General features: G+C 37.0%; 2 protein-coding genes across 5 annotated transcripts in view; both read right to left on the reverse strand.

Annotated features, from left to right (window-relative positions):
- tns3.2 (tensin 3, tandem duplicate 2) overlaps positions 1–8,552 on the reverse strand; it is a 56,118-nt gene extending 47,566 nt beyond the window's left edge. Inside the window, exons 1-5 of one of the 3 annotated variants that reach the window (XM_082146775.1) lie at positions 8,086–8,552; positions 6,395–6,573; positions 6,246–6,296; positions 5,721–5,843; positions 5,543–5,607 (exon numbers count right to left, since the gene is read on the reverse strand). In XM_082146775.1, coding sequence (XP_082002901.1) covers positions 5,543–5,607; positions 5,721–5,843; positions 6,246–6,296; positions 6,395–6,544 — 389 coding nt within the window. In that variant the 5' untranslated portion in view covers positions 6,545–6,573; positions 8,086–8,552. Of the gene's footprint in view, positions 1–5,542; positions 5,608–5,720; positions 5,844–6,245; positions 6,297–6,394; positions 6,591–7,830; positions 8,062–8,085 lie in introns of those variants that run through there. The other 2 variants (XM_082146776.1, XM_082146777.1) reach the window with 2 other exon arrangements.
- A 143-nt stretch (positions 8,553–8,695) lies between these two features.
- On the reverse strand, positions 8,696–13,526 carry LOC309481811 (MARVEL domain-containing protein 3). Of its 2 annotated transcripts, none has more exons than XM_082146909.1 (4): positions 13,390–13,526; positions 12,504–12,612; positions 12,244–12,353; positions 8,696–10,156 (listed from the first exon to the last, which is right to left on the reverse strand). In XM_082146909.1, the coding sequence occupies exons 2-4, from the start codon at positions 12,608–12,610 to the stop codon at positions 9,501–9,503; spliced, it is 873 nt and encodes a 290-aa protein (XP_082003035.1). In that variant the 5' UTR covers positions 12,611–12,612; positions 13,390–13,526; the 3' UTR covers positions 8,696–9,500. The 2 variants fall into 2 exon arrangements, with proteins under 2 accessions (XP_082003035.1, XP_082003036.1); XM_082146910.1 differs by having other exon boundaries at positions 12,504–12,646; positions 13,390–13,520.
- Positions 13,527–13,925: the final 399 nt, after the last annotated feature.

The raw sequence follows: 13,925 nt of genomic DNA on the forward strand, positions 1-13,925 counted from the left end.
CAATTACATCCACTATGTTTTCGGACACCACTACAAATGGCTGTCCCCTCAAATAATGCCCTATTTGAGGGTGTAGGGGGCACTTTCGGATTCAGCCATTGATTAGCTTGTTCAGGTGTGTTTGATTAGGGTTGGAGGAGCTAAACAGGACAACGGCTCTCTAGGACTGAACTCGCCTACCCATGTTCTAAACCCATATGTCTTTCGTTCCTCCTTTGAACACGAAATAGAGACTACGAAGAATGGTTGCTCTTACACTCACCTAAAGGATTATTAGGAACACCATACTAACACTTTGTTTGACCCCCTTTCGCCTTCAGAACTGCCTTAATTCTACGTGGCATTGATTCAACAAGGTGCTGAAAGCATTCTTTAGAAATGTTGGCCCATATTGATAGGATAGCATCTTGCAGTTGATGGAGATTTGTGGGATGCACATCCAGGGCACGAAGCTCCCGTTCCACCACATCCCAAAGATGCTCTATTGGGTTGAGATCTGGTGACTGTGGGGGCCATTTTAGTACAGTGAACTCATTGTCATGTTCAAGAAACCAATTTGAAATGATTTGAGCTTTGTGACATGGTGCATTATCCTGCTGGAAGTAGCCATCAGAGGATGGGTACATGGTGGTCATAAAGGGATGGACATGGTCAGAAACAATGCTCAGGTAGGCCGTGGCATTTAAACGAAGCCCAATTGGCACTAAGGGGCCTAAAGTGTGCCAAGAAAACATCCCCCACACCATTACACCACCAGCCTGCACAGTGGTAACAAGCAGAGATGGGACCAAGTCACACATGTGCAAGTCTCAAGTCTTAACCTTCAAGTCTCAAGTAAGTCCCAAGTATTTTTTTCTTGGGCAAGTCAAGTCAAGTCAAGTCACAGGCTATGTCAAGTCAAGTCAAGTCAAGTCCTGTAGTAGGTCAAGTCAAGTCCAAGTCAAGTGACCTTAGTATTGTAATTTTACCTGCAGAATCTGATCTTAATAAAGTGAAAAGACAAGATATAAGTAGCCTAACTGTCAGTAAATTACAATAATTTGGATTTGCATTGTAAATACTCATGTTCAGTAAAATACATCATGGAATAAAACAAAATTGTAACTTCATAAAATTATTTATTTTTCACTTCTGCCAACAGTGTTTGAAATGTTTTAAATTGTCAACATTGAGTCCATAAAACAAATAACAGCTTAACATCCAACAGACTCCTCTCTGAACACCTCCCTCTCTCTCTCTCAAACACAGTTTACGTACAACATTAAACTTTGTTACATTTCTCCTCTCTCTCACACACACTCACTCACTCTCTCTCTCTCTCTCACACACACACACACACACACACACACACACACACACTCACACACACACTCACACACACACTCATTCTCTCTCTCTCTCTCTCTCTCTCTCTCTCTCTCTCTCTCTCAAACGCGCGTGCGCGTGTGTGTGTGTATGTTTTTACGCGGGCCTACAGAGACGCGTTTTTTTGACCGCCTGCTTATGGGGCGGGCAGCTAGCGGATCGTTAGGAAAGATTAGATGAATGTGATCATTTATATTTGGGCCTGAAATCGCTGATAAAACCTTAATGGCTACTTTAGCTATTATTACATTAGCAAACTACCAACTAACCAGATAACATTAACGAATTGACAAGCACTTACTGGGCAGAATGGCTGTTAATGTTGCATGTCTTGCAAAGCGCTGTTCGTCTTTTGCCATCGTGTGAATAATTCTTGAAGTCGAAAGTGATTACCCTCAGTACCCCTCCGGCTGACATGTTGATGTGATATCTGATCTAAGTGGGCGTGGTGTGCGTAAGGTACGAGAGGGCATGACTGATGATAGTTTCATGATCCAGTCATGACAACGCTATTCTCAGCCTGCGCTCCAGCTGGGTAATCAACTTGATTTTTAAAAATAATTTATATATTTTATATTCAAACTGAAAACATGATGTGATTAACACTCAAGTCATTCAAGTCATCGTGTCTCAAGTCAAGTCAAGTCCCGAGTCTTTAACTTCCAAGTCCGAGTCAAGTCAAGTCAAGTCAAGTCACAAGTCATAAAAATAGCGACTCGAGTCGACTCGAGTCCAAGTCACCAAGTCACAAGTCCCCATGTCTGGTAACAAGGCATGATGGATCCATGTTCTCATTCTGTTTACACCAAATTCTGACTCTACCATCTGAATGTCTCAACAGAAATCGAGACTCATCAGACCAGGCAACATTTTTCCAGTCTTCAACTGTCCAATTTTGGTGAGCTCGTGCAAATTGTAGCCTCTTTTTCCTATTTGTAGTGGAGATGAGTGGTACCCGGTGGGGTCTTCTGCTGTTGTAGCCCATCCGCCTCAAGGTTGTGCGTGTTGTGGCTTCACAAATGCTTTGCTGCATACCTTGGTTGTAACGAGTGGTTATTTCAGTCAAAGTTGCTCTTCTATCAGCTTGAATCAGTCGGCCCATTCTCCTCTGACCTCCAGCATCAACAAGGCATTTTCGCCCACAGGACTGCTGCATACTGGATGTTTTTCCCTTTTCACACCATTCTTTGTAAACCCTAGAAATGGTTGTACGTGAAAATCCCAGTAACTGAGCAGATTGTGAAATACTCAGACCGGCCCGTCTGGCACCCACAACCATGCCACGCTCAAAATTGCTTAAATCACCTTTCTTTCCCATTCTGACATTCAGTTTGGAGTTCAGGAGATTGTCTTGACCAGGACCACACCCCTAAATGCATTGAAGCAACTGCTATGTGATTGGTTGATTAGATAATTGCATTAATGAGAAATTGAACAGGTGTTCCTAATAATCCTTTAGGTGAGTGCATAATCCTTCCCCACCAGTGAGTTTTTAACTTGAGAATCTCTGCGACTGGATAACTGAACAAATCATTCAGACTGGATTTGTGAACTGGTTCAACCAATTCATTGAAAAGATCCAAATCAAAACAATGATTTGGTAAAAAACTGGACATTGCTCATGAACTCTCAGAGTCCGTATTCTCAGTGAATAATGACTTAAATTCAAATCTCTTTCTCACACAAAACTATTATATGAACTCAGAAGACCTGAAATATAGGGCCAGATTTATTAAACATGGTAAATTAGTGCGAAAACGCAATTCCCCCCCAAAAAAAGCACATGGGAGAGGAAAGTTCTGCACGTGGTCTACTGACGACATACAAATTAAAGAACACAGATGCAGCAAGATTTTTTCCATATTGACCAACACAATCTACAAAGAGCAGCGCAAATTAGAGTCAGCTTTAAGACATGCTTTTTGGCCGGTAAATAATGGCGCAAACACCAGTAAATTGCCGAGCGCAAACCTTAGTAAATCACCTTGCATGATCCATTTAACCCTCAAACCGTAATCTGGACAAATGTGGGCAAAATCATTTGTATTAATTTTTTAAAAATACTTTCCTTAATCTGAGCGGTACAAGACTTGCCAACTTTTCCTAAGTTTGCCACCTGAACACACAAAAAAAAATTTGACTCGATTCAAGAATGTTAAGTGGGTGAAAAAAAAAAACTCCTTAATCTCGCTTTTGTGGACAAAAATGGGCACCCATAGGAATGAATGGGAAAAACTGTAATTCAGAGCGTTTTTTTTTTTTTTTGTCAAAAAAAAATCAATAGATCCAACACAATGCATATCATACATACACACAAATGAAGGGGTGATCCTGTACAACAATCTCATTGTGGCAAACACTCACACTCACACACACACACACACACACACACAAAAACACACACAAACACACAGACACACACACAAAGAAAGCATTCAATGAGCCAATAACAGAGCCGTTTTTTTTTGTTTTTTTTTTATAAAAAGTCACTCACACATATAAAAACAAAGAATTGAATGAGCCAATGACTGAATTTGTATTTTATTTTCTAAAATCACCTGTGCACACGCACACACATGCGCACAAGTGCATGAACACATTATAACTATGATTATTGTTTGTTCTTACCTGTTTATTCTTACTTAACACTTACTTTTTTGAGTTATTGTTGTTAATTCTTACCTGTTTGGTACCAATTCGTTTTTTGAGTTATTGAAATTTGATGTTTTTGTGTAAAATAAATGATAAATGATCAACTACTTTGTATTTTCCTTATAGCATCATATTTGATGGGTCATATTTGTCTAAGCATATTTTGGTATCTTTGTACAGTCTCACCTAACAAAGATATATATTATATATATTATTACAATTTTAACTTGTGATAAAGTCAAAAACTTGGTGGTTAAATTCATAATAACAGTGTTTTATAGAGTTATAGAGCCTACATGCAGCCCTTTAGTAGAGCCATCTAGTGGCTATTGATATTATTTATTTTTAATTTATTTTTTGTTAATTTTATACCAACATAAGACACCAGATGTCACCAAAGTAATTTATTCTTTTCAGTTTTGTACCAATACATTTTTTTTATATTTTTAAATTTGATGTTTTTTGTTTAAAATAAACAATAAATGATCTACTACTTATTTGTCATATTTGGTCATATTTGTCTAAGCATATCTTGCATTTTTGTATTGTCTCACCTAACACAGATATATATATATTTTTTAAATTACAGTTTTAACTTGTGATAAAGTCAAAAACTTACATTTATTATAACAGTTTTATAGAGTTCAGCCTATATGCAGCCATTGAGTACTAAAGCCATATTTACTATTGAAATAATTGATATTATTGCTTTTTTTGTAAATTTTATACCAACATAAGACACCAGATGTCACCAAAGTCACCACATTTTTTAAGTTTTAGCTATCTGAATTGAATGAAATGATGTTTTTGACTGAAGTTAAAGAAATATTAAATATAACATAAAAATAAGCATATTTTAAATAGAAAATATGGTATTATTAATTTAAATAAATTCAAAAATACCCCAAAAATAAAAAAAAACACCATAAATGGATAGTTTTTATTTTATCGAAGATAGTGATATAACATTTATTTTAAAAAAATTGTTGGATCACACCTGAGACCTCCGTGCCCACATTTGTCCACAATTACGGAATTAAGGGCTGTAATGTGAATACGGTTTGAGGGTTAAATAGTCTCCTCCCATAACTTTTGCATCTTGAAGGGAAACTCCTACAAATGCAATAAGGTCAGCCGCAAAAATAACCCTGTCCGAGCCCTTTCAGCGCTAATTTTTCACTGCGTGTCTGTAGTAAATTCTGAGAGTAGTTTTTTAACGCCAAAAGAGGGTTTGCGCTGGAGCAAGCTATTAGTAAATCTGGCCCATAGTGGGCTATAATCCATAAAGACTACTTTTTATTGTGCATTTGAGTGTTTTTAAAAGCTTGAAAGCTCCAGCGGCCATTTATTATAATCGCACAGAAAATCATACAGGTTTGGAACGACATGACGGTGAGTAAATCCTATTAGTAACAATTGTCATTTTTGTGGTGAACTATCCCTTTAAGCAGCTTGTTTGAGAAGGCAATTGTCTTATAAAGAAGATATTTTGACTTGTTAACAAAGGATATGAATTAAGTTGTACCTGGTTGAAACATTAGATAGTTGGATGTAAGAGGATATTACCACACCCACCCTGTCTTTGCTGCCCTATATGAAAGAGATAGGACAAAGTTAACCAAGTGTGACATTCCTATAGGACGCAGAGACAAATAATGGACTTTTAACCCGAGAATAAAGTGCAAATAACTTCAAAATCTCACTTTGCAGTGCAGCAGCAGCACATTTTCAGGATGTGCGCTGAGCCAGTTGTTCATGTTTTTACACAGAGAACACAGCAGATGGAGTGATGGAGCGTGACACTCCGGCCAGCCCAAATCCACCACCTAAAAGTCAGAGATGTGAGCCAACAGTTATACATTATACTACCGTTCAAATGTTTGGGGTCAGTTTGAGTTTTCAACACTGATAAGAAGAAATTTCTTATCAGAAATTTCAAATCAGCATATTAGAGTGATTTCTGAAGGATCATGTGACACTGAAGACTGGAGTAATGATTCTGAAAACCCAGCTTTGATCAAATTACATTTTAAATTACATTTTAAAATATATTCAAATAGAAAACTTATTTTAAATTGTAAGTTTAAAAATTGTAAAAGTTATTTTTAAAAATAAGTTTCAGCCTTGATGAGCATAAAAACATTAAAAATGACCCCAAAGTTTTGAATGGCAATGCACATTCCATCACACATCTGTAACATCAGTCACATGACACATTTTAACTTTACCCTGTGATTCATCCTGCTGAGATCATCACTGTGTTCGGATAAGTTGATGACCTGCATGCAGGAAAATAAAGATTTTTAATAAAGAGTAACACTCTGACACAGTCAGTCAACAGACACACAGAGACATGTGATATAATTGTTTTTCTCACCATGTATTGATCAGCATGTTTGGACTGCAGCATCTGCGTGATGCTGCGCAGGTTGTGCTGGTACGTCTGCTCTGCGCAGGATTGGTGGAATGTGACGCCAATGATGCGCTCTGTAACGTAGTTCAGGTCAAATTCATATCCCTCCGCCATCACAGTGGTGTTCCCTCATATGAGGAGATCTGCAGAGAGGATGAGACTGGATTCAGTTCATTAATGTGCAGGACTCTTTACAAGCATTTGTTTTGGCATGTAGGGATGAGCAAATCTGCAAGGATTCATGGAAGAACGGCACTGGTTGGAAAGACAGGCTGAATCGGTAGAGCTTTGTCAAGCCCACGGACACTTAGACATGCAGAGCTTTTTGCATTATTTAATTTCCATTAAAATCTAATATCAAAATCTGTAGGTTCTGAGGGTTGGAAAATGAAGCTGAAACACCTGGTTTTAGACCACAATAATTTAATAGTATGGTGTAGAGCCTCCTTTTTCAGCCAATACAGCATCAATTCATCTTGGTTTTTTGGAAACTGATATTTGTTTTCTCAATGTTCTTACTAAAAAGTTGAAAAGAACAGAATATATAGAATAAATATATTTTGTAACAATTTAAATGGCTTTCACTTTTAACGACACTTTAATTTAACCCATCCTTGCTGAATAAAAGTAAAAAGAAGAACAGAAGAAAAAGAAAAGAAAATCTTATGGGCTTTTGAACGGTAGAGAACAGAAAGTATATTTGAAAAGTAGCATTTAAAAATACATGCATAAATGAAACTGAAACCAGTCTGAATAAGCAACCACAGTTCCCTCATCAAGGACTCCGAGTCACAAGATAAAAATCTATATTTTGCTTGGACACACTCTCTCATTCACACCAAGGATGCTTCCTCTATTCTTTTCATTCAGTATCACTCTTCCTCTAGAAAAAGAAAAGACCAGTTTGGCTCATATTACTACTGCACTTCAGGCAACAATATATGGGATCAGTGTCAGAAATAATGCTTTATAAAGTTCAAATAAATAAAAAAGACCTCTAACACATGTAAGCACACGAGACTACACAGCTTCAAATACATAAACACATGACAGCCAGTAAGTCTCTTAAATGACATTTGTCTGACCCCTGTCATGTGATGGTGGACAGGCAAAACAGATCCACTGGACTGAAGTGAGACTCAAAATTAGCCAATCAGACCACTTCTTTTGAACTGACCTGACACAACGTGGACACACCTATTGACAACACAGAGAGACAAAGAGGACTTCACAATGATTTCACGTCTCGCTTCCATTTACGTCTCAGTATAAATACCTGCTTCCGAACATACCCATTCTCCACTTCTAGCAAAGGTTGTTTTCTTTGTCCATTTACTGCAAAATGGAGAATAATATAACTTTATATTGTGTATAAAGGCTTACACGACTGATCTGCTCACCTTGTTCCCTGTTCACACCAGATTAGATTTCTTAAAGTTCATCCACCTTCACTTTCAGCACTACACACCTACACCATACGCTCCATGCGGATGTGCGTCTGGTCACTTATCTACAGTATGTTTAATCCGCAATCTGTTTAACCTTCAACCTCAAACTAGATCTGTTAATAAAAAGAAACAAAACACAAATTATCGCACACCAGAGTGCTGTCTTCATTGAAATACTATATATAGAAACCTGCTGAAAGAACTCACCCTTCTGTCTGGCTGAAATCTCCTCTCAGTAATCTTCTGAACGTCTGTGAATACGGAAAGAGAAAAGAAAGGTAGCAAAAGGCTTTGTCTGGTCCGTGACTGAGCTCACATGTACTTTGGTCGTTGTTATGTATGTGTGTGTTCACCCGTTGTCAGCACTTGTTGTGTGGCAAGCATGAGTAAAGAAACACTACCAAGGGAACACACCTCCCTATTACAAAGAAAAAGCCCTGAGTCAAACAATGGACATATGATGTAGTAATACTGGACACTTCTTTTTTTTTCTTTGCATGTTGGAAAGCCCAGACCTGATTTAAACAGTTAAAATACAAATATTTATCATAGTGATCCATTGATATCTAAATAATTGAAATTATGTGAGCCCACATGTTTTTTTTTCCATGCTTTGACAGTAACTGGGTCATAATGGTTAAATATTACCAGCATGTGCATTCTACATTCCTGCTGTATTCCTTCAATCACAAACTGAAAACAGCTCTAAGAGTGTGACAGCTAAACAGTGGAACACAAATTTGTTTTGAGGTTCTTCCAGTTATTGCTTATAAATATATATCTACTATTTAATTCCAAACAACTTTATATCCATAAGGAATCTTCAAAATATTTTTTTAATAACATCAAGAAAAAGATTACATTTGTCGCAGTGGGAAGAAAAAAAGATTGCATCATGAATGCTAAAGTCATATTCAGCTGTAATGCTATTTAAGGACATATATCAAAGTAAATGTAAGGTCAGACTTAGGGGCCAGAATTGCACGTGTATCTGCTGCCCCCTATTGGACAATCAGCCATAGAGAAATAATATAGTTCACCCAAAACCATTTATTTCGACATGTCATTCCAAACCTTTATGAATTTCTTTCTTCTGGGGAACATAAAAGAAGATATTTTGAGAAATGTCTCAGCGTTTTTTACCTTACAATGGAAGTCAATGGTAACCAAAACAAACCATTGCAGATTCTTCAAAATATCTTCTTTTGTGAAAGTTGTACAGGTTTGTAAGTGTGAGTAAATGACAGAATTTTCGTTTTTTTGCGTGAACTATCCCTTTAAAATGTTCAGCATGTATATAAAAATTCGATGCCAAATTTGAAATTTCATATCCAAAAATGACATACCGTAATTCTACTAATATCTATTGATTGAACTTTTTCATTAAAACAGTTAAACAGAATTGTTTTTTTATTCATGAGGCTAAATGCCACAGCTTAATTTTTATTTTACGCAGGATTTATACAATATTAACTGAAATATTTACTAAAAAAAAAAAAAAAAAAAAAAAAAAAGTCAAAGATTTTAGAAATGTAAAAAAAAAAAAGAAAAGTAAAAGAAATTAAAACCAGTTTATGTACATCCAGTCGAGAAGGTTTCAGTCCACATTTCTGCAGCACAACTCAGACATAGAGGTCAGAATTCACAGTTCTTTCATGGACACCTCTGGTTTCTTCTCTTTGTTCGGCTTTGTAACGGTCACGCTCCTTGAAGTAATTTCTGACTTCCTGGATTGTTTTTCCCGTTAAAAAGGCGCCAACAGCATACAGAATTGCGGTTATGATTCCAAATAGTGCGACGGATGCATCCCCCCCATTTACGCTACAGTTCATCCAGGTATATCCGTTACGAGCATACAGTCGTTCACGTTGATGGCACATGTCGGTTGAGTTCACATAGATCACGAAATGCAGGTACAAACCTACAGCAACCACGTAAGCCACTGCACCAATGATCTGGAACGCAAACTGTCCAATCAGGATCTTCCGTGGAAGCCTGTGGGCGGGTTTGTTGCCGGACACAACGAACAGGAGTGAAAGAACGCCAAATGTGAGGCTGAAGGCGACGCCTCCATAGACTAGAGGTGCTCTCATTTGTCCGAACTGCATGTCAAGTTCACGCACCTTCTGCAGCTCCGTCCCCTCAAAAGGAATCATGGCGTCGATAAAGCTTCCGCCGCCCATACCCATGGCAGACATTCCCATCTGTGACATGTGAGCAGCCACAATGCAGATGAGCACCAACACATTGGTCAGGATGGAACATAACAACACGATACCTGAAACACACACAGAAACACATGCAACTACATAAGAAACTGCAATCTTGTTTAGAGCAGGGGTTTTCTAACTTTTTAATGCCTAAAACCCCCAAATATGATGATCATCTGGTGAGGGACCCTCTTCCCAAAATTAATTGCAGCTTTATGTTTTCAAGTACACAGACATTTACAAAAATAGTAAAAGCAGTATCATAAACATGTTTGCAAATTTAAATTAGATTAATTTACGCTCTCCTGTAGGTCAAACAACAGAGCATGGTGCTAGCAACACCAAGATCATGTGATCAATGAAAATGCATGAACTTACAAACAAACAAATATTATATACTGCACTAAAGATATATATATATATATATATATATATAACATTTGTCATATTAAGTTGTCAGGGTATCTAGTTATCCAATATTAGAATATAAAAGAAACATTATTTAATAAAAATAATAATAATTGTACAGCTCTTTTCAGAAAAAAAATATTATTCAAAAACAGAAACTCATTCCATACAATTATTAAGCAAGGTAAATTTGAATTTAAAGATGAAAAAATATGCTACATTTTTATTTGTATCCCTCAATAACTATAAATTTTTTTTTAGAGAACATGCATAGAATCCCTAAATGAAACATGTTTAACATATTAATTTAGTATATTAAAAGTTTAAAAAGCATCAAAAATAAGAGATGAATTATGGGGGCAATATGGGGGCCCTAGAATATTGAGTTGGACAATAAGGGGCCTTTTGAGTCAAAAAGGTTAATATCCCTGTTTAAAAGACAATCAATATATCTGCCAGTGCCCTTAAATTACACAATGTACTGTTATTGTGTACAACTGGCCATGTTTGTATCATACGAGTGTGGAAGAATGACAAATTGTGCATGTGTGTCATACATGTATATGTATGTATACAAGCAACAGACAGGTTCTGGAATTAAAAATTCCATAGCGAAATTAAATGAATATTGATTGAATTTTGAATAACTTCTAAACCTTTAAAGACAGCCCTGCTGTGAGCAACGAGAATGTTAATCCATGGTATTTGCCTCTGCTGAAGCCGTCAGCCCACATTACTTCCGCTTATTATTTTTTAAATAATTGTTTAACAGTGAAAAACTACATTACCCATGATGCTGTACAGAACAAAAAACACCAATCAGAGATTTACACAGTAAATATAAAATCATAATTTGAAAATGAGAAGTTTTAAATTTCTCCATAGTTTTTAAATTTATGATGCTGTTCACAATGCTTGATGGGATTGTAGTTCTTTCCCTCACTAAAGCCGTTAAGTACACAGTCTTGTGTTTTCAAAAACTTTTTTGCTTCACAACAAAGTTTGTAGTGTTGTGATTCACCTTGTCGCTGATTGGCTTGGTTCGTGACTTATAACTCTTTAATGAAGATTTTTTTTAAAAAATCCTTATGGAAAAAATGAATGGAAAATATACTTCCCGAACAAGCGCTGCTGAAAAAGAGGGCCAGACGTTCTTGCACTCTATAAAAGTCACCAGCTAACATAATATCAAGTGAACAACAAAAATATTTTTAATATTTAAAATATATAGAATTGAATTTTTGAAAAACAATAATAAATAATTTAACAAAATATAAAATTTTATATTTATAATATTAACAATATAATTTTATAACAATCTGAGACAATGTTAGAGTTCATTTAAACAGTGATATGCATATGCTATGCTATACCTGGTGTATGCATTTGTTTACACAAGAGTGAGGAAACAAATGTCACATATTCTGCTCGATGGAAAACAGTAAAGGTTTGTAAATGAAAGATTAGTATCAACAAGCTTTAAAAAAGCTAAACCGGTTAGACCAGCTGAGACGAGAAAAGGAGTAAATGCATAGTGTCATGTCAGAAGGTACGGCTTGAGCTAGAGTAAAACCAGACCTGTGTGAGATCATGTTTAAAAAAATCATGCTCCTAAACTTGACACCCAAATTCAGAGAATTACTTGAAACAGGTTTAGACTCTTTGACGCAGTTGTTTAGATGCATTGGTTGCACTGCAACATATGTCTCCCATCCATTGATAGTTCTGGCCGTCTGTGAATGCCTACCTCTCCTGGAACAGACGTGAGAGCACTTTGACTCCCGGCGTTGCTCTCGAGGAGCGCTCCTCACAGATCTCTGAGCATTTCTGGGGTAGAATGGTGGCTGGCTGGAAGACCTGGGTCAGATATAGCATACATGATCTAAAACAATGGCTTGTAATGACGTACAATATACAAAGCAAAAAATGACTTCCTTTTCTTTATTTTTTTTCCTGGTGAATATTTGTGTGTTGTTGTTTGTTTAAACAGTTAGTATGTTGTCTCACCTCTCACTGCCTGATCGTCGGTCACTAGGACTGTCCCGTCGGCTGCTGTCTCTATTATCACCATTTCTCTCTCTCTGTGCACGGTGGTTTCTGGACGGCTGGCTCATTGCTTCATGAGGGAAAAGATGCTTTGGTGTATTAGCCTATGTGTTTATAGCAGAGGTTTTCCAATTTTACAGAACCAGGGGACACCGGCCAAACTTTGAGGGCATTGAGATATCCCAATATAAAAAGGAATATAATACTTTTCATTAATGACATAGACATGCATATTATTTATGTATTTATTAAGTATAGGTATATACGTTTTTATAGCCTATAAGTGGATGATTTATCTGCCACAGACTCACCGTAACATCCAGGGGTTCGTGAACTCTGGATTTATAGAGTACAATTTCTATATTATATATATATTATATAATATATCATTAACAATACAGCAAAAACAATTTCAGTAGACTGTAATTTAAAAAAATACAAGCCTGACAAACATATAGTCACAGTCCCTTCTGAAATGTTAACCATGGTTTTACAACAAATAAAACCCAAAAAAAAAAACATGGTTAACATACACTAACCATTGCTTAACCATGGCATTTGTAGTAAAACTGTGGTTATACAAATAGTAGCCTAATCAATCCGCCAAAAAAAAACACGTTTACACTTTTACTTCAATAAAAACATGGTTCATTTCCGTAAGGGGTTCTTTAAACACACGTTTCAGCTTTCTGCCTCAATTTAACGCAAAGCAACCTGAGCGTCAGTATCGGTAAGTTTCACCTGTCTTTTGTTTCGGTTGACGTCAGCAAGAACAACATTACACTTTCGTTTTTTCTTAACAAATATACCAAACAATGTTTGTAAACACCGCACAAAGATAACTTACTTGCTTAAAAGGCGCAGATCACATTTGTTTTGGTTTTCCAAATCAAAACTCCACTTCCCACAGACACGAGACCGAAACCCGTCAGTGAAACCTCGCGATGATTACCTGTAAAATGGGTGGGGCTGAGCAGGTGAGACCAGAGCCATAGAGAGAGAGAGTTGCGACACTCTTTGATGTCGCCGCTATTGCTGTCACGTGGTTCATGTAAGCCCCAATACAATAGTTCCAAAACGTACGCTGGCTGTCATGTTCTTCTATGGGACAGACAGCAGCGATTGCATTATTATCACCTGCAGCTCAACCTGGCAAAGACTGAGCTTCTCGTCCTCCCTGCCAATCCGTCTCTACAGCACGACTTCACCATCCAGCTAGAGTCATCATTAATCACCCCATCAAGATCGGTCAGAAATCTTGGAGTAACGTTTGATGACCAGCTGACCTTCACAGATCACATTTCAAAGACAGCTCGATCATGCAGGTTTGCACTGCACAACATCAGGAAAATCAGGCCTTTCCTAACTGAGCATGCAACACAA

This window comes from Leuciscus leuciscus (assembly GCF_965113295.1).
Source record: "Leuciscus leuciscus genome assembly, chromosome: 19".
Taxonomy (NCBI): domain Eukaryota; kingdom Metazoa; phylum Chordata; class Actinopteri; order Cypriniformes; family Leuciscidae; genus Leuciscus; species Leuciscus leuciscus.